This window comes from Accipiter gentilis, chromosome 6 (genome assembly GCF_929443795.1).
Source record: "Accipiter gentilis chromosome 6, bAccGen1.1, whole genome shotgun sequence".
Taxonomy (NCBI): Eukaryota; Metazoa; Chordata; class Aves; order Accipitriformes; family Accipitridae; genus Astur; species Astur gentilis.
Window position 1 is genome coordinate 14,083,120 of NC_064885.1, and position 21,391 is coordinate 14,104,510.

The 21,391-nt window shown below is 40.7% G+C and overlaps 1 protein-coding gene across 8 annotated transcripts in view; it reads left to right on the forward strand.

The window, feature by feature from the left end:
• Nucleotides 1–21,391, forward strand: part of FARP2 (FERM, ARH/RhoGEF and pleckstrin domain protein 2) — an 81,326-nt gene that overhangs the window by 44,750 nt on the left and 15,185 nt on the right. For all 8 annotated transcript variants that reach the window (XM_049802090.1, XM_049802089.1, XM_049802093.1 and 5 more), the window contains 4 exons: nt 1,001–1,058; nt 1,772–2,012; nt 15,133–15,311; nt 20,778–20,867. In XM_049802090.1, the coding sequence (XP_049658047.1) occupies nt 1,001–1,058; nt 1,772–2,012; nt 15,133–15,311; nt 20,778–20,867 (568 nt within the window). The remainder of the gene's footprint in view (nt 1–1,000; nt 1,059–1,771; nt 2,013–15,132; nt 15,312–20,777; nt 20,868–21,391) is intronic.

Here is a 21,391-nt window from a genome sequence, read left to right on the forward strand (position 1 = left end):
TCTACCTCAAATTTAAGGTAGCTGAACTAAATTTAGGAAAATTTATAATTTTGTGATGATGTAAAGAAGCTTAGGGAAGTTTCAGTATTGCATTTTAATGTCCGTGGATAATGTGTGACTTAGCCATCTAAAAGTTCAGTATGTTTTGAAGATTCACTGAAATTAGTGAGGACTTGTCTGTATGTCACTGTAGCTATGCACCTAGCCAGTGACAGAGCACATAATTGAACTTGGGATCTGCAAGTCTGAAACTGTGACCTTAAATACTCATTCATTTCTAAACATATAAATAAATTAAGAATGTGCATTTTAATTATAGAATCATCATTTGCTTTGATATGAAACAATCCTATCTACATGTGGGAAATCCTTCATAGTCTTTAATCTGAAAGATTGTAGGAATTTAACAGGAAATTTAAGAAATTTGCCTTAATCTACTATTAATAAATATTTTTAATGTCTTGGACTACAGTTGAGCTCTTTTCTGTATGAAAGATGATTTTCTAGTAAATTATTGACATAGAATGAATCTAACCACAAGTGTGATACAGGATACCACTTTTTGGGGTGTAACATATGTTTATGTGCCATAGATTATAGGGTTGACTGAATTGTAAATTGTTTGTAAAATCGTTACAGATATACTCACTCTGGTTTTGAAGCCATTCATTTGTAGATGTTTATACTGGTGACAAATGAAGAAGTTAAACTAAGTGTGCTATTAGGTCTAGTCTTCTGCCCTGAGTTGCTCTTGAGTTCTCTTTCAGTGGTATGAATGACCTGGATCTAGCTTGATTCAATTTTCTGCATGTTTCTTACTCCTGTGTTGTTTAGTTTACAACTCTTGTGACTTTTAAAATCTTGAACTAGTTATTAACAAAACATGATAAAATACAGCCTGAGATGTTTCTGTTGGCTACTAGAATGGAAATAGCTGAATGGGGAAGGGAGAAGGCTGATTCATGGCTTTGAAACTCACAGGATGCTCTCTGTTCTGCAGGAGGCACAGCAAAGTCAGAGCGTCCACTCGTGCTTCGAACACCGATGTGCCAAAACAGGTCAGTTCTGCAGTACTCTTGATACTGTAGTCAGGGAAGCTGACAACCAGCTTTCCGAGATGATGGTGAAAGGAAAGGTCATCTGAGTGAGCTGTTTGTCTAGAATCACTTTCACCATTTGATCTTTGTCCCTGATGCGCAGTTTTTCTTGTTTTTGTGGGTGCCATCAGTTTTGGTAGTTGTAGACAGTGGAGTCTAAAGTGAGTAATATTTTCCTTTTCAGAGTTCAGCTTAAAAGAAAATGTCATACTTTCTAGTATGTTGTTATTTCAGAGGATCGTTTTTTCTTCAGGTACTATCTAACTGCTTTCTGTGGATGTGGTGGGTTCATTGTATAGATGCCTTCTTCAAACAGTGGCAAGAAATAAGTGTTTCACTGAATGCACTTGCTTTACCTGCAGGAGGTTAAGGAAACATCACAGGATTTCACTGTCATTGTTTTGTATTACTTTCCCTTATGGATCCTCTTTCAGCAGAGGCTATAGAATACATGGATTTAATTTTTCCATCCAGGTACCAGAATTCAGGAAGAAAGGTCTTGCCTTTTACTGGGGCTGCTGGATCTGTTTCTGTATGCAGTGTTTTGTTTGCTGTAAAGTGAGCTTTTTTGAAGCATGTATTCCTTCTGCATCAGGAACTGGGTGTTGTATTTGTTTTTATATATTATAAAAATCTTTTCATCTGTTGTGTTTCTACTTTTTTTTTCCTCTTAGAGTGTCCCATTCACTGAGGGCTTGAGAACCCCAGGGTCTCCTGCCTCAGCAGCTGTCCCCTTCCACTCAGTTCACTCATCGTCCACTCCTACTCCTGTCCTGCCCATCTTTGCAGAAACCAGCCCTTCCTCTTTGGACACCCGAACACCATACACAAGGATTCCAGAAAAAAACACTGCAGCGCCAGCAGAAGCAGCAGGGAGGAAACTGATGCAGCAGCCTGGATCTCCCATGCTCCAAGGTGTTGGGTTTGGTAGTGTTGCAGGAAACTGTAACCCTGCTTGTCCTGTTGTTGAGAGTGGTTGTGGTTTAGATCTAGATGTAGAGAGGAGTAGTAGGGAGAGCAGGGTTGCTGTTTGTAAAAATGACAATGATGAGGATGACTTTACCACAGGTTTTTTTGTTGCTGAACAAGAGCATCAGCACAGCAGTCGGGGTGCCCCTCTTTTCACATTGACAAATTCACAGTTACAGGTGTCAGAGGAATTTATTGATGATGACCCAGCAGAAATTTCCTTTTTTGCTGGGGGCTCTGAGGCATTTTCATACGTGTACAGTGGTTTAGAGTTAAAGGGCTCTGATTTCTCTAAACGCGTGTCAGAATTGCCTGGCTTAACTACAGGTGCCCTTCAGCAAAATCCAGTCTCTTCTCAGTCAAGCCCTGACAGGTACTCAACTGAAGCAGTAGATATGAATATGGAAGATGAGTTTGAATTTGAAGAAGGGAGCGATTTCAACGGCAATGAGAGACCATCAGATACTTCAGAGCTGTTTGAGGTGAAGGCCCAAGCAAGCAGAATGCAAAGCCTCCTGAGCCCATCTGAAACGAGTTCGCTCATCAACAACCGCTCTGAGTGCAGCTCCCTGAATAATTTGCCGCTGAACGGTACGTCCTCCCTGCACGCGTACAGCTCTGCAAACCATTCGGAGGCCAGTTCCATGGTGAACTTCCCCGCCTACTCAGTCCGCTCCGAATCCAGCTCAGCCTTTCAGTTCACGGACATTATTGACCAGCTGGAACAGCTGAGCTATCCGCCTACCACCACAGAAGACTCCAGCAGCACAGACACAGACTCCTGGGACTCTGAAACTGCTGCGCCACTGGATGTAAACCTTTTCTTTAGTAACCCTTTTGCTCAAGCCACCGGTGATAACTTTGCTTTTGACTTTCAGAATAATTTAAAAAATCTCACGCAAGAAGACTGGACAGAGAAGGCACATGTCAATTGATTGATTCTTGATTTTTGCGGTGGATCCCTCTATGCTGTTCAGGCTTAGAAGTCAAAAGGATGGGAAGTCAGTCACTTTAAGCAAGAAAACTAACCAGTGCTGAATTTTAAATCACATAACGTAGTTGATTTTTTAAAAATTTTTTTTCACATACCTCTTCAGTTTCCCTCAAAGCATCCTAGCTTTGTTGTTGCATTATATGCATCACACTACATCCAGAATGTGTTATAAAAGGCTACCATGTTCGCAAAATACTGCATTTAGGAAAAACCACTGATTTCAGAGAAGTTAGGTATCATCAGCTGGCTCATGCAGACATCACAAATTACAGTATATTGAAGGATTTCTTTGGCTATAAACATATCTATAAAAGTCTGATATAATACGTTGTTCCTCCAGCATCCAAATTCAACAGTCACTTTTGCATATGCTTGTTAACAGGCAGCGGCATCCAGTAAATTAGCTGGTTTTCTGTGCTGCAGTGAGAGTCCTTGTTTGGGGTTTTTTTTGTTATCACAATCAAAAAAATTATCAATCTTCAAATCAACTATGAAGGAAAGTTTTAAAATATCAACCTATGCAACATGTCTGTGGTATACTTTGAAGAGAAAATAACCTACGTGGTAGTTTACAAGAGAGAATGTGTACACAATTAAATGAAAATAGCAGTTGCCAAAACTTCTTGTGATGACAATCATTGTATTTTCTGACCTCCAAGTGCCTTCAGCAGCTCAGCAGCAAACAAGTACACTTCTGCTTTGCCACAGTTTGGAGATACATGCATAGACTATAAAAGCACTTAATCCCCATTGCATTTTGTCTCACCTTGTTTTTCTTTATTTAATCACTCTGCATAAAAATGCTTACAAAATAATTCATAAAAATGTCCTTTATCTGTGGAAGACAGGTGGTGGTAAACCTAGTGATAGCTTTAACTTCTTCTTTAAAATATGGGCTGTATTCAGAAAAATACCATAACCTTTCTGAGAAATTGAGATGTTAGGAGGAGTGAATACTGTAGCCAACAGTTAGAGCTTCACTGCTTTTACAGATTATTTTTTTTAGTCAGGCAACTGAGGTGAGACTTGATCTCTAAGTTTGAAAGCTTAATTGAAAAGACAGTTACTGAACTGGTCACATCAAATTTAGCAACATTTATTGAGGTGAAACAGTAAAAGTTGTGAAATGTCCTTCCTGTCTGCCAACATGATGGATTGGGGGGGGGTGTGAAATTCTGAGCTTCAGCTGGAAATAACATTTTTTTAGAGTATTTTGCTTTTGTACAAGCAAGAATGTGTAATACATAACACCTAACCAAAACCTTGTAATGGAAAGCATCATCTCCTTCAGCCATTGGGATTTGGAGTTCCCTGTTCCCCAGCTCTCAGTCCTTTGCAGAGAGCGAGCAGTACTAGTACAATCAACACCTCCAAAATAAGCAGTTTACAGTTACAAGTATAACTTTATGCTCAATATTACTCATATCAGTTTTCTTAAATGTGGTCGTGATATGTCATTAAAAGACCTTCATTCTTTAATCAAATGTTTAAAAAACACTATTTCTCAAAATTCTGATAACTAAAACTTCAAGGGAATTCCTCTCAATGTATGCTAGAACACAAGGAGGTAAAACGTCTTCTAGTTTAGTTTTTTCCAAGATATGATCATTGTTCACAGCACTAGCTTTTATGTTGTGGTTACTGTGTTAGAGTGGAATCACCGTTGTTCTGTGAGAAACCTGTTGCCTTTGCCAGTGGCACAGAAAATCAAAGCACATTTAGTACAAAGTATTAGTTTGGACCTACAGGAATGTATAACAGTTTGAGTGCTCTTTTTTTTGTTTATAAATGCTATACGTTACTTTTTTCTTCTGTTGAATGTGTGTTCTGGCTCTTTGTGTGACCTTATTCATACCTGTGGAGATGATGTTGTGGGTGTGTAACGTGACATTTCTAAATAGGCATTTGGAGGAGGTCTTCAATTGAGTCCAAAGCTGGTACCTTTAACTATGTTTTTAGGTGGTTTGTCTGATTTCATTCCCACAGCTAACTACGTTATGTAACTGGAAAAACAGAAAAAAGGCAGAATTCTCTGCAAACTCTTACAAGTGGTAGTCAGGGACAAATATGTGGATAAACATCTAGAGAAAGGCTGTTAATTTCTTTGATCTTTAAAAAAAAGAATCAGGATTCGGCTAGTTACATATAACCATGTCTGCCTCCATTTCATGTTCTGTGGATCATTCACAAGCATTCTCTCTAAATGTGTTAGAATTGGTTAATATGGGAATAAATCCAACTAAATTCTCTAGATTTTCAAAAGATCTTGGGAAAAAGCTGCCTGTATTTTCAATAAACACGCTTGGCAATCCTGAGAGAAGGCTTGCCAGGTACATTTTCTTGCATTGCAGTTAGTTTGAAAAGGCGTCTTCAATGTTTCTTTTGTATTTTGCAACTATGCAGATCTTTTATTGGCAATTTTAAATCTCAGGGATTAAAAAAAAAAAAAGTAATAAAGAGTTTTAATGTAATGCCCCTTTTGTTTTCTAAAGGAATGGGAGTGACTAGGATCTCTGTCCTTTAGGCTAGAGCAAGATGTGTGTGGATCCACAGGTGAGGACAGGGTGGTGGGGTGGGGAGAGCTTTGACCTGGATATGGAGCTGTTCAGATGAAGGTTTTTGGTTATGGGTTTTACCAGGAACACTGAGCCTTCACATCATCAGACTCCCCTGTATACCTGGATTTGGGATGTTTGTGCAAAAAAAATGCTGGTCAGCAGCTACAAGCCGATATCCCCTGCTGGGATTGCAGACTGCGGTGTACTTGCAGGTTGTGTGAGAGTTCAGTGCTGCTGCCTGTGTCCCTGCCACCTGCGAGTTATATCTTTGCTGTTGCTAATTGACAGCATATAGCTGTTGTGATTTCTGTCTGGGCTTTTGTGATTTTTCGAAGCTATAGGGCTTCTGAGGATATAGTTGCATGCTTAGCTCTGTTGTTTTATTCATGGTTTCCCAGATAGGCACAAAAGAGGATAAAATTTAGTTCGTAAGTAGAGTTTTTATTATAGCAAGAAAGCTGTGAGAAAAGGTTCTTCATTTTCTCCAGAGGGATAAGTTCAGATTCACTTTCCAATAGAGATGGAGAGAAAAACAGACTGCCTTCAAGAGAACGGGATGGCCCAGTGCTTCACAGTGAATTCAAGCACCAATTGTGAGTTATTTTAGTGCAGCAGAGCCATGCCAGGCATCCTCTTCTCCCCCAGCTGTCTCTTGCAGTGGCGGAAGATGAAAGAAGGAAGGGCTTTCTGTTCTCTGTCTGTATTGTCTTTGAGTAGTGTAAGGGAATTGGTGAACTTCGGTACAGTGTGGTTATGTCCTGAGTACCAGCAATGCTGCTAAGCTTTCAGTGTTACTCCTTAAGGTTTGTTTTGTTTTCTCTTTACAGTGTTGATACTACTAAAACTTAGTTCCCGGTACTGATTTCTGTTTCTTTCCTGAGCACACAAGTTTTCTTTTCAGGAAGGTGAGTAGTATGCTGGCAGGTGGGGAGTTGGTGCCAGCCACCTAACCGAGAGAGCTGGGACCCTTGCAGACCCTGAGCAGCGAAAGCTGCTGTGGGAATCACATGGCGTGAGAAAGGGGGGAGATTACGTAGGAAAAATCAGAAGATCTTTGTCAAGTATCCCATGCATGCTCACCTTGAGAAGAAAACATTTTGAGGAGCTGTGGTAGGAGCAGATGAAAGCCTAGGTGCAAACCTTCACTTGTCCGTGGCAAGTGAGTGGTCATCCTCTCCTCCCCCTGACACTGTCACTTCTGCAGGTATGTTCTTTCACGTTTGCTTTCTTCCCCCATCTGTGGGAGGCTGGGGGGGGGGACATACGTAGGTACTTAAATTTCTAGTCAACGTACAGGTTTTAGTGCTGTGTTTTTCCAGTATGGAGAACCACTGGGGTTTTCAGGCTTGTCCTGCTCCAGACTGTGCATCTACCAGCTGTAACTGTAATCCTGTATGTGTATGCTTTACAACTGTTCTATGCTTAAACACATTTATTAAATGTAAAGCACTACATCAGAACACTTTTGATCTTTGTGTATGCAGTTACTGGAACTCTTAATTTGCACAAAACATGGGTCAAAGAATATTCTCTGACCTATCCATCACCCGGTTAAACTTTGGTAAACTTTATTATCCTGTGTTATCTATTGCATGTAGACTTTGTAATTTTAAAGTACTCATTCATTATTCAATTAATACATGCTGTATATTTCCCAGGAGTTATCATATTTTATCTTAGGATAGAATAGGGCAATATATTGATCTGCTCTCAACTTTCACTTTGATTTCCAGTGAATTTCAGAGTTGCTGGATAATACCAAGTATTGATCTTCTTTTTCCTGTGTATCTTTGTTTTGTGGTCATAGGTGATTTTGTTTAAGGGATTTTTTTATTTTTTTTTGGTTGGTGGCTTGGTTTTGGTTGGTTGTTGGGTTTTTTGTTTGGTTTTTGGTGATGGTAGTTTTTGTTTAGTTGCAAATCTTGATAAGGGTAAGATTTCGTGGAGACACTAATAAAAGTCATAATTTTATGCTTTTTGGTGCAAACCTGTCGGTAAGTCATTCCCATTATTGTCATTTTGCAAAAAGTTCTAAGCCATAATTATCAGGTATAGATTGAATGAATGATACGATTTTCAGTATAGTCTTTTAGCTGTCATAACCTGTAGTTTTTAGTAGATTTTACATCGCACTTGCCACAAATGCTATGTGTATATGTATGGGTATACATATACACTGTCTGTATGAATATGGGGAGACTTTACAGTTCCAAACGTGTCTTAAAATCCACTTAATTTATTATCTGCTCTTGGGCTATCATAGCATTAGTCCACCAGGTGAGCTGTAGCCTTGCAGGTTTCAAACTTGGAGCATGGTTTATTGAACCTGTTTTGTGGGGAAGGTGTTGCTATAAATTTTCCAAAGTCACAATATTCTGCTGTTGCTCGAATGCACAAGGCTCAGATGGCAGCCGAGAGCGTGGCTTGTGACAGCCCTGCAGATCGGTAAGAAACACGAAATGCCCATTTATCAATATGTACAGGGATATGTGTGCCTTGGTTAGAGTGACTCCCCAATTAAATAGGTGCTACTCTTTTCAGGAAAGGATTACGTTAAGAAAACAGAGGGCTGGAATTTCTTAATTGATCTCTTGAACTTTATCTTTTATATAGTAAATGTTTTATTGAATTACGTGTTGGGATTTTTAATATCTTTTTGTCTGTTCAGATTGCTGGTTATGAACCTACAGATTTGTATTAATTAATAATTTTAATTGTTTATGCAATAAAATAAGGAAAACTTTTATATAAATGACAACGTGGGCTTTTTAGCTTTATTTTTCATTACCCTTCTGTTTGAAATAGAATAAATATTTGTTCTCCTAGCCAAGGCATCTTAGAGTTTTATTACCAGATTTCTCCAGGCAGTTTTCCTCCTGTACCCCTTTGTTGAAAGTAGAGCACAGCTGGGGCAAATATTGGTGTGTGGTTTTCAAATTACCGTTTTGTGCAAACCTTTTGCTTGGCATACAAATGGGACTAAAAGTTCAGATTTCATTATAGGAATTGTGTTTATTGTGGAGATACTTTCTTTTAAACTGGGTATGTCCCTCGAATTCTCTCCTGTATATTTGTTTTTATTGGAAGCCTGTCCTTTATTGTAAGCATAGGATATGGAGGCAATTGCATGTTTTCTAGGTTGAAAGTTCTTCTTCAGGAGTCTGTGACCAATGTATGGGTAAATCCTCTTTTCCTGAATCATGTAAACATTTGCTTTAAAAAAGTCAGTAGTACTCGCAGAAGTAAACTGAGCAGGTTTCTAGGCTAGTTTGAATTGATTTTTTTTTTTTTAAATTATTCTCCATATTATGTTTGCTGAATGAAAATACTCACTCCAAAAACCTGCTTTTCAGCAAGGAGGAATTATTGGGCAGAGTTGACACTGACTTCATTTTGAACATCAGGAGATTTTGGACCGTAGCATGTTCTATCACTTTATTACAGGGGTTGAATTTGATTAACTTTGCTTTGATTGTTTTGTTGCAAAGTTAAACCAATTTTACGTAGACTTAAGGAAAATATGTACCTGATGTAAATAAGCGATTTAGGTTGAAACCCTTACCATTCATTTCAGCAATCCTGCAGAGGTTTGTGCAGTCGTGGTTTTAGCACAATACAGCATGTCAATACAGCATAAAGAGATTTCTCTTTAACACTGTGACAGTACAAAAGTTTACAATCCATAGTCTATAATAACAGATACATATTCTTTCTTGCCCATAAATAGTGTAGTCTTTACAAGAGGGGGAAAGGTGGCAAAAGAAGGGCGGTCATTTCAGATCGTGGACATAACCATGAAACTGGGACCAATGTTAGGACTCTCCTACAGTATCACATGTAGGTGTAACTTCACAGGTACATACGGTTTCACTGGGGCACATGCCAAGTGCTATAAACATGCTCTAATGTTTAATGTGATCTGTACCCACCGGAGGATAAGAAAGAAATCTTTGAAGTCTCTTAGATAATTTTTTTTTTTCAAGATTCTCAATCTCCCAACTATCCCACATTATTTTAAAGCAAAGATTTGCAGGGGGGAAATGTAATAGTCATGATACTTTGAAAGAAGGAAGATTTGGGATATTCCAGGATTTCAATTGTAGTACATTAGCTTGCAGAACACTTTCACTCTGGAACTAATAATTTGGTCTGTGCAAGCAATGAGTTCAGCAGGGCATTGGGCAGGAGGGGGCTCTGAGCCAGCTCCCATCCTCTTCTGGTCAACCACTGCAGTGCTTTAGCATAAAAAGAATCTCATCTGTTTGAAGAAATAGTAGTAGTAATAATAGTACTAATAAAAGTACATCTTTAAAGGGAATCAACCAGTGAAATGCAAGGGGCACTCCCTTCTGATAAGGAGTTGAATTGCTAACCTTTGAACCTCACATAACTTTTAGTACATCCAATAATGCTCTTTGTTATTGGGATACTGTTTTGTTGTCTGTCTTTGAATTGTTTTGAGCATTCAAGCATAAAGCTTACAGAACCAGTACTTGTATTTTATTTTTGTCAAGCTTTGCACTCAAACCTGGCTTTATGTGTAGAGATTGAATTTAGATTGAAGAACAGAAGAATCCTCTGAAAAATAACTGAGAAGTGATGTCAAAAGCTTATTATCTTATTATCAAGCTTGTTATCTCAGTGTAAACTAAATAAAGTCTGGTCCTGCTTAAACTTTGAGTAAAAGCTAGTCCATATTAATATAATTAGCAAAACCTGTATTGCAATAAACTGGCCTAGTCCCTTAGTGAGAGCTTTTACCATTTAAAATTGTATTAATCTGGGAGGAAAGCCCACACAGCTGTGAGCTGTGTGCTTCTCTTTTTCTAACAACAGATAGCCAGTGATCTGAGTAATGTAAGGTATGACAGACCCTAGAGTTTGATTTTCAGATCTGAAATATCAAATCTCATCTCTTTTCAGTGAGTGTCACCATGGTTGCTGTGATTTTTGTTGTTGTTTTTGTTTTTAGTCCAGATTCTGCCTCAGACCCTGGACCATCTCCCTGTTCCTGCTGGAGCTGAATGTTTCCCATAGACCAGAATTTTTCCAAAGAAATCTTGCTTTGCATTTCTAACAGTATAGAGTACTGACAAGGGGATGGCAGGGGAAAAGCAAAAGCTTTTTCTTGATGTCAGCTGATGTGCTTCTGAAGGCACACAGAAAAATGAGATGTTGGGGTTCAGCATGCCAGTTTTCCAGAGCCACTTTTAAAATTAAAGCTGCAATTAAAACTCATATACACAATTTTAAGTCTTTCCCCCCGCCCCCCATTTCCACTTGTGGGAGTTCAAAGGCATGAAATGTCCTTTCCCTTACCTATTGTATAAGTATGCTTCAATTTAGCTTGTTATATAACCGAAAAAAAAAAAAGTCTTAGTGTATATATATATGATGTTTTCTAGAAGTTTATTAGAGTAAAGCATCGCATGACTGATTTCAGACAACAGAAATTTAGAGCCTCATGAAGGTTCAAATGATAGAATTTAGTGTTATAGTTAAGAAAGTAATCTAGCAAGTTGTTCTCCTTGATTTTTTTCTTTTTTTCCAGAAACCAGTTGTAATGTTTCATGTATCGGTTCCTTTTTACTCCCAAAGCTTGATGGGGAAGGTGGTTTCATCTCCCTAGCATGTCGCCTGCTGCTGTCACTAATGTGGGACCAAAACTGGTTTATGCTAATATAGTAAATTACAAGTCAGACTTAAAACCTGGCTGCTGTGTGCTTTCTTCCTTGCTTTCTCTGGCATTGCTGATTGATGTCGGATGGTAGCTTTCCAAAATTTTCCTTCACTACCCACCTCTCTGAAGTTTGCAAGCGGTAAAGAAGTGTATTCCCTGCTAAATGCCTGACAGGTTAGAGAAGATGTCTGCTCTGTTTCTATTAGCAAGGCAAATAAGAATGGATTTTAGATATTGGACAGTAAATAGATGTATTGAGAGAAAAAAACCCCACAAACAATTGCATGTTAACTGTAGAGTCAGTGAGAGGGATGGGATTCGAATACTCTTGAAGAAATACAAGGTAAGGTCATGGTTACAGCAGCTGGCTTAAGGTTGTTTTGTAATCCCATAATGAACTTGTCTGGTTTTGTATAGTATTCTAAACGTATTTCTCAAATTTGAGTATGAACCTTCACATCTGTATACACTGAGGATCCTCTCAGTAAAAAGTACAGTGGACAAACATTTGTGTTAAGTCATAGTTTTATATATTAGAGGCTGTCGCATTTTTATGCCTGGACAAAAGAAGAGGCAGCATAAACAATAATAAAATAGTTTGACAATATTATCCAGTAGCTGTGAAAGATAAGGCTGGCATCCTCACTGAAGTCCATAGCTGTGTTTATGCAAACTACAGTGCTTCTGCAATGTTTTACTGTTAGACTTGATTATTTTATTAATTTTTTTTTCAATTACATGCATGCTAGTCTTTTTATGAAACTCTGGTTTTGTTTGCTTAAGGATATATGGTTAAAACTACATAGTGTAATTAAGAAGTATTAATATTCTTAAAGATCTTTGAGTATGTGGAATATGACACAGAACTGTCGCATTTTTTGATGTTGCATTGAGTTAAGTGCATCGTGTGATGTGAAAGCAGAAGTTTGTCATGTACAGAATGCAGTTGTGTCAGTGAGGGTCATCTGGTTTACATCGTTGAATACCCATGTCATTGCATGGAAACTCTGACTCCTGCTTACAGCGAGGCTTCCCACTTCGGGATGTTTGTGTTATGACTTACACGTAGAGAACAAATTTCCACTTCATGCAGGATGTTGAAACATGGAAACGTTCCTCTTGGAGAATAGCCTCTTTTAATATACCTGGAGGATGCTGCTGCCTGTGCAGCAGGGAAGACCTCGGTGCACCAGGGTTTGATGTTGGAGGAAATCATTCACACGTTCTGATCTTTGCACCAATATTTCTACCTAATTAGGAGTTTTCTACACAGAACAGCTGTCGAAAGTGGCAGTGGCTGCTCCGACTGTTGCACGGATTCTTCCTTCACCATCCTTCCCCAGGAGAAGAGAGAATTGCTGTACATTTTACCTGCTTGACGGGGAGCTCCCCACTTGCTGCTCTAGTGGAGAAATGCTGTTGGATTACAAGAATGAAAATTTCACTACACGCTTGTAATGTCATCTGCCAAGATACGCCATCATATTGAGTTTACATCAAACACTTAAACGTTAGCAAAAAAGCTAACCAGAGCTGCTCCATGACATTTTATAGTCCTTTCTAGAAAAGACAAATTTTAGAAGTCACATTGACCTCAGAAAGTCCCTTTGCAGAATGTGCCAGTTAAGTTGCCAGCTTGTTACATGTTGCAGCTGTAACAGTTCCTTCCTGAATTCTATATTGCTTTCATCCTAGGGAAATAAACAGCAGGCTATAGGGTGTCCTGCTGTAGCTATCTGTGTGCAGGGGAAGGGCACTCCTGCTCCCAAAGAAGCTTGTTCTGCTTGTTGTTTCAGGCTGCTTGAGGAGCCGAATGTGCCTCTCATTTTCATAAATCACTCTGGCTTCAGGAAACAGGGTTCTTGCTGTCAGATACAAATGAGCAAGTGTTTGAAATAAATTTAATGGCCAGCATCTGCTGTTGGAGGTGATAAAAACTAGAACAACTCGATTGAAATAGGCAGGCAGTGGAGTTTGTAGCAAGTTATCTCTCTTTCGCTCCCCTGAACATTTGGTCTGTCCAGATACAATTCAAGTTACAAATTCTGGAATGTGTCACTACACCGTGTTAAATTCCAGGAATTTAAAGAAGCTCCTCACCCCTGCAAGCTTGTAGATAATTTGTTTTTAATCTGTTGTTTCAGCATCCCTGACATGTAAAAGCAAACTTCCAGTAAACTCCTGTCCATATATAGGTGAAACAAATGCCAGAATTTATTGCCTTCCTGTGCTAATACTAAAATCAGTGGGAATGAAGAAAATTCCCAGGCAGAAACAAAAATCTGCTCCAGAATGACTGTGCTCAGCTAGCGTATTAATAGTTAACTCCGCAGCCTCAATGATCTGAATCTCTTCCAGGTGACCGAGCGCAGCACTGTTTAGCTTCCTGCATTTGTCAATGTGAAAAAACGCGCCTGGGCTCCCTTGCCATTGTCATGCTGCCGGGTGCCTTGCAGTGGTTCTGCTTCCTGAGCCAGAGAGCAGCAGCTGCTCCTTCCAGGAGTGAATCACAAAGCTCCTAAAGCCTTCTCCTCCAGCACGTGCCCTGTGCCTGCGTTGAGAGATACTGGATGTCCATGGGGGCTGATTTTTTTTTTTTTTTTTTAAAGCCTTTTGGGGTGATTTTGAAATAGTCCGGGAACTGGCAAGGTGGCATCTTTGGCTTCACTGTTCATTTTTCTGTTTGCCTTCGGTCAGGTGATTTAGCCCTTGCTCTCTGCTTGTAATGTGCAACGAATCATGCCAGGGAGGGTTGCGAGCGTGCCCGAGTGTTTGAGCAGCGCGGTGAAAGCCATAGATACTGAAGCAGTTGGTACCCTTTCAGTTGCCCGATCTGACGAAGCTTGTCTATTTATCATAGGGAAGATCAGAAAAGAAAAATAGGTGAGCTTAGGCAGGAATTTTGTGGGCATAGTGTGAGTAATTGGAGTGTCTGTTGCCTTCATTTGGTCCCAAAAAGCAGAGCTTCTTGAACAGTCATTTTCACTGTGAACACTCGAGGGGTGTACATGCTCTTTCTAATGAGTCTGCAGAAGAGAGGAGAGGAGCTACTGTTCGTAGGCTTAAGTTCACTGTAATGGTGTCAGAAATCTCTAAAGGGTCCACAAATGGAATAATAGTGTAAAAAGAAGATTGACAGTTAATAATCTAAAGCAAACCAGTACATGTTATTCCTGCTTCAGATAGGTTTTGCTGTGCAAGAGGATTGTGTCCATCCAATTAATACTCAGTGCTGCAAAATTGTTGTCCTTTGAGATCAGTAGATTACTCATATGCTTAGAAGAGCCAGGAATTAAATCTCTTGCATGCTGCCTTTTTGAATAGCAATATGTTTTCCTTTCCCATTGGTACAATTGTGGAGATTCCCTGATTTCTGAATGAGCTTTATCTTCTGGAGTGTAGTGAAATGATTTGTTGTAGCTTTTCCCTGGGGTGAAAAGTAATTCTTATTTTAAAAAGGAAAAATTAAAAGCTGTGTTTTTGTTACTGCAGTATAATCCTATGTTGCAAACCCTGCTGCTACTTAACAAAATCCAGTGGGATTTGAGCACTTTTTCCTAGACACTAAACAATTTATCCTTTCCCTTAAATGCAGTTGTAAAGGTGTCTGTCCTTACTGTGCTGCTGCGTAACAGCTGGGTTGCACAGAACACTCCGTTTGCTTTGACACTTAAGTCCTTGGATGTATATGCCTTTTTTTCTTTTGCCTTTTTTAAAAAATAGCAGATTGCAATTATGGTTTACAGTAACAGTGGGTAATCATCTTAGATGCACTGTCTTTGAAACCATTTTCTGTCCTTTTCCACTCCATCTTCTTGTTCTCTTCCCACCCAGGCATCCCGGTGGACCATCCTCAACTCTCTTCCCTCGTGCTGAAGAGTCCCCTGGGCTTGAACCCGGCTTTTCAGGTGAACTTGAATGCAGCTGGCCAGGGTTCATCTCCTCTTCTGAGTCCTGTCCTCAGTGATGCTGGCAGTGCCAGGATAGAAGAGGATGATGAAATGAAACGTAAGGTAAGATAATGATGTGACTGGGAATTTATGTCATGAGAAAAGTGATGGTTTCAGGTGAGGAGCTGTGCTTGCTGGTCACTGAATGTTAGTTGCATTATATTTTGTGGTAGAACAGATGTGTTTGGTGGCTAGTGTTAAAAACTCCAGTGCTGAAGGTTTGGTTGGGTCTCTGTATGTTGCTGTTGTGGCCGGCGTCCCCACTGCCCTCTTGGCATAGGGGTTGTCTTGGTGTCTGCTGCTGGGACCACCTTCTGCTGTTTTAGCAGGAACTGGTGCCCAGGGCCCCAGCGTGGGAAGGAGCTGTGCTTGAAATCTGCCTTTTATACCCCAGAATGGAAATGAGTTCAGATTGGACGTTAGGAAAAGGTTCTTTACCGAGAGGGTGGTTGGTGCCTGGAACAGGCTCCCCAGGGAAGTGGTCACGGCACCAAGCCTGTCAGAGTTTGAGTTGCATCTGGACGATGCTCTTAGTCATATGGTTCAGTGTTAAGCAGTCCTGCAAGGAGCAGGGAGTTGGACTCGATGGTCCTTGTGGGTCCCTTCCAACTTGAGATATTCTAAGAAGCATGGCTTCTTGAGTGAGCTGTTTGGGGGGAAACAGTTGCTATGTTTTTGATGTAAAACAGTAGTGATGCACTTGGTGCCTTTTGGGCCGTAATTATTACATTAGAATGCAAAAAACCCCTTGTCTTTGTGCTGAGACTATTGAATGGACACTGCAAAGCAGGTGAATTGTTCAAGGTGATTCTCGCCAGGGCAGTAGTCTGAAAGGCTGGTGGCAGAGGTGGCTGTCAATTCTGGAAATCAGTTGCCTTTTGCTCATTCAGTAATGAAAAATTGTGTCACATGGTGACATTGAACCTGGCCTTGTCTTTGCTGAATGCTGTCATGTTTAATCTGTGTCAGCTTACTGGACTGTGCTGTCTGTGCAAAGTGCTGTGTGTCACTAATAAAAATGTGTTCTAAAATAATTTCATTTACCAGCATAGAGAATAGCACAGAGCTACCACTTCTTAATATATAAGGTATGTTCTTCCTAGGTTCCTTACTTCCCACGCAGTTTGACCGTGTCTCATTGGTCCATCTCACCATACGGTCGTCCTCCAAGCCATTCTTTCTAAGCATAACAGGACCTTTAGAGCGGTCCTGAGGTATCTCCCCTCAGGATGTAGAGGTCCTGGGCTCAACTTCAGCTTTCTCAGCAGCAGGCATTGCGGTGCATCCTCTTACACCCAGTCATGGGCTTGTTCAGCAGAGCTGGCTGTATCATTGGAGCTGCCCCCTCCATGGCTGACTCTTGTCTGGTGAGAGGCGGACAATGCTCTGGCCTTGCAGAAGCTCGAGGTTTGCTTTCTGAAAAGAGGGGGGGGCAAAAATACCTCTGACTTTTGTGGCTGCAACAAGTCTCAAAGCAGGAAACAACTTCAGGTCTTCAAGATGTGCTTATGTGTAGGTACTGATCCTTAGCCTAGGCCGCTTTCCTTTCTTTCCACTGGTAAGCACTGGTTGCCTTAAGTGCAAACTCCCCAACACGATGTGGGGTTTTCCTTGCCCCCATGTAGAGCTCAGGATTCACCCTTGCTTTCTCAGGTAACCCTAATTATAAAATGTTTTTGTTCTGGAAGGATTCCACCTTTAGTCTTTGAGACATGAACTTCAGCTCCTTGCTCTGTTCTTCAGCTCCACTGAGCAAGGCCTCTCTGCCCCAGTGCCTTATCTATATCCATAGCCTCTTGCGCACTGGAATGCTGCAGAGCCTTTCTGAAAGGTGAAGGAAGTGATCGTAATCCACAGATTATGACCACGGTCTCCTGGGAGCTTCTCCAGAGTCTTACCTACTCTGTGCAGCAAGCCTCCTCTTGCCTATGCAGCAGAGCTGGAGTACTGCTTCATACTGACATCTGATCGTGAGCTTTGGTAAGCAGTGGCTTCATGTGCCTCCACAGTTTTTCAAAATGATAGAGATGGCCAGATGTCAGTGTGTGATTCAGATTTTCTCTTTTATCCACACTGCACCATGTTATCAGGCTTTCACAGTGGTTGCTAGCAATAACAAGAATCTGCAACCACAGAATCATTGAGGTTGGAAGGGACCTCTTGAATCTTCTAGTCCAGCCAGCTCCTCTTTCTTAAGCAATGACTCCAAACATTTAGATTCACTTGGGAGAAATAGATGAGTGTGTGCATATACATACATTGATGCATGCATTCTTTGACTAATTTTCAGATGTGGATGACAAACTACCAGACTTTGCCTTTGTAGGGGCATGGTATATACTGTTTGACAAACTGCACTCCACAGAACACTGCATTTTTCCTGGTAAGATAGAGGAGTCCACCTAACAGCAGACTTCCATGATCATTTTTCTGCAAGCTGCTTTTCTCCCCATGCCTTGCCTGCTTGCAGAGAGTGAGTGAGCAGCCAGGTTTATTGACTCTTCGGTACTTGAGAAGGATCCAGGACCTTCCATTACAGTGCAAGGAAGGCTCCATCGTCTGAACTCAGTTCCTTATGGAGTCAGCAGCCACACTGTAATCTTATAGTTTTCTGTGCAGCCTCGAAGAAACTACCTTGTGTGTTCTTTACTCCTGCTCTTCTGCTCACCCCATCCAATGTTCTGGTTGTCTTACCTCTGTCAGGATCTACCAGGCAAGAAGGTCACAGGCCCATGCTGTTTGCTGTCTTGACCATGTCTTTGGGTACTACTTGGTGCTGGCATGTGCAAGCTTGCTCACTCTTGTCTCAGCTGATGATCTGGAGATCCCTGCACTGTATGTCCTGACTCTCAACTGCTCAGGAAACACACAGAAATCTCACCACAAGCAAAGGTGGGATTGTGTGCACACAATACAGTGGAACACTACTTTTTCCAAGTGGGGATATTTGCCTTGACGCCTGCTATGATTGTAGGAATATTTTCTCTGGACTATGGAAGCAGACTGCCTCCTCAGAGAGTTCTTGTGTTTATTTTTTTTCAGACATGTATTGATTTTCTTTCCTCTTGCAGTGCCTGATGGGTAATGAAGGTGTTTCACAGAGCCCCTATTGCACTGCGACAGCCGTACTGCTTTTTGGTGCTTCTGGTACGGGGGTCTGCCTAGCAGCTGCTGCCAGGACTCAGCACAGGGGATTCAGTTAGGACTGGTGCAAGACCAAAAGAAAAGAAAATTAAGGGTACTAAATATCAGCAGGGAGCAATTTGGAAAGCAGCAGGAACTTCAGAGAGTAAACAAAGTGATGATGCAGTGAGGAGGGAGAAGGGAAGAGAAGATGCTTGGGAAATGAAAAGCATCTTCTGTGCCTCAAGCTAGCACACGTCTGCTGGAGAATAAAGTGAAAACCTGCAGAAGTGCTCAAAGGTGATCCATGCAGGCTATGAAAAGTGTGAGGTTGTGGGCATGGTATGTTTTCACATGCCTTCATGTTCTGTAAGTTTTCAAGGAAGAAACAATCCAGAAGAATATTTCTGAGAGTGGGAAAAAAGCACTCGAGTGAAGGCCAAAGCACAAGGTATGGACGGAGGACAGGCAGGGTCCTTTCCAGGGTTCTCAAGAATATACTAGTTGGTATACATTGCTTGAAGGTAACTCTTTAAGCAACTGTTTAAATGGGTATGAGGTGGTGGTGGGCCCAGATGAGCTGGGAGGCTGCTGGGGAGTCCCCAGAGAGGAGAGGTGATGCTGAGGAGAGGGATGAAGCCCAGCAGATGCACATGTGTGCAGTGATGCTGTGCAGAGCTTGCAGCAGGGTCATCTCTGCCGAGGCTAGAGAGATGAGGCTTCCTGAGATCTCCTGTTGTTGCAGCCTGTGGTTGATTCCCTAACCCAGCTTTGCTTTGCCTTGGGAAACTTTTTTCCATAGAAGTTAGTCCCTTAAGGGCATTGTGCGTTCTAATATCCTGTGCAGAGCCTGGGAGGAGGCGCACACAAAGTTGCATTACACAAAAAACATACCTGTTTGGCAGTAATTCTCATATCACGTAAGAGACAGCTGAAGTTATAGTCAAGCTAGCGTGTATTGGTTGATTCCATTGGTTGATAAACAGGGTGTTTCAGGACAAGTACGTACTGCAGGAGGAAGCTAGCTGGTAAGTGAGATAAAAGAGCTGTGTCACTTCGGTCTCCAGGGAGGTCAGAAAAATTATGTCCTTTCCTTTGGGAAGACAGTGTTTGAGAAGGATGTCCACTGAGGTTCAACAGCATTTTGAGGGTTTATGAGGCTACAGTCAGGTAAATAGCCCAAGAAAAAATAAAAAATACCTGAAGCCAAGATTAGGTAGGACTTCCCTGACACCAGGTACCTGAGACAGGTATGTTGAAGTTAAGAGGATGGCTGTGGAGGGAATAGAAGTGTGTCCTCTGGTTCCTCTAGGGAGGTTGCTGATGTGTGGGACTACACTAACTAGCATAAAATAACCTGAAAAGAGGCTGGATAGTTTCTCAAAATTAATTATTTGGGGATACACACCTCCAGGGATTCTATGTGTCTAAGATGGACTCAATTGATACATCACTGAGCAACCAGGAAAACGTCTCCTCCATGAGCAATATTGAGATGGAGGATTTAGAAGCACTGAGTAGCTGTGCTGATGGCACTGGAGGGCATGTCAAAGCATCTCTCAAAAGAGAATTTTTTATTAACTTGGTACGTACAAGGAAAAGGGAGAAATAATTTTCAAAGCTGTGTTACACTCAGGAGGGGCAGAGATGGAGGCCAAATTTTGATGTAACTCAAATGGGTTTGCTGTCATATATTTTTACTGGGTGAGGATTTGGCGCAAAACTGTGGCGCAACATAGTGAGCTAAGGAGACAAAGCAGCATCTTAGCTTGGAATGTGATTAGTTCTTTAATATTTACGTGATTTTTTTAATGTATGTTTTCAGGTTAACTCTGATTTTGGTTCATTGCAACTGCAGAATGTATCTCTTCACCATTTCATTCCTTTGTGCTTCCATGTCCATTCTGTCTTCTCTTTTCTTTAAGTAGCAGCCCTGGAGCAATCATGCAGCCAACAACTGATGTAGTATGATTTTTGTGTTTTCTTAACTAACTAATATGATCTTCAAAGGATTTGCGTAAAAGTTGTGCATGGATATAGAATAGTTTTGGAAAAGGACTGTGTTGCAAATCTGCTGTGCTTTGATTAAAGAAGTGTTTAATACCTAGGAGACTTGGAATAACTGTTTCCATATTTTTGTGAAGTGCTCCCTTGATTTTGAAATAGAAGCTCATAAAACTGGCATATAATTGTTATTATTTTTTTAATAATCTTGAAATATAAATATTATTTTATAGTAAAATCAGTATCTGAGAATACGGTACTGAATACAGAGATGTACGGTTAGTAATCAAGTGCTCCATTTGCACACAGCAAGGGGAAATGTATGTAGGGTTTGAGCTTGTGCTTAGTAATGAATAGAACATTTATATTTGAATACTTTTTGATTACTGTCTGTTCTTTCAGCGCTATCCAACTGACAAGGCATACTTTATAGCAAAGGAGATTCTTGCTACAGAACGGACATATCTAAAGGACCTGGAGGTTATTACAGTGGTAAGGGCTTTTTAGCTTTCTTTAATGCTTTTCCTTTTCTTAACAGATTTGTAATTGTTAATTTGGAAAAACTTGGAATTTCTTCCAGGTAGCAGAAGAAAGTCCTATGATAAAGCATAATCCATGAGCCATGTAGCATTACCTTCCTTGTTCCATAGGCCCTCATGTGGGAGAGCAGCTCCAAGAGCTACATTGCATATCATTTTGGTTTGTAATATTCACATCCCTTCCAGAAAGCAGGGAACCGAAAGTGATTAAAAGTGCAGTATGAGACATGCAACAAGACGTCTCTAGTTACTGAATAACTTGCACAGGGCTCCAAGTTTTATTAAAGAGCAGTTGTATCTGTGTTGAAGTGAAAGCAGTGGTGTAACATCAGCTGTGGCAGCCACTCAGTAACTGACTGTAATTTAGAGCCATTACCAACCATCTCATCATTGCTTGTGCCCAGAACCAGTAAGCCTCATATTTGTAATGTTTGGTAAGGAAAGAAATTACATCTTTTCATCTTTCCCAGATTATGT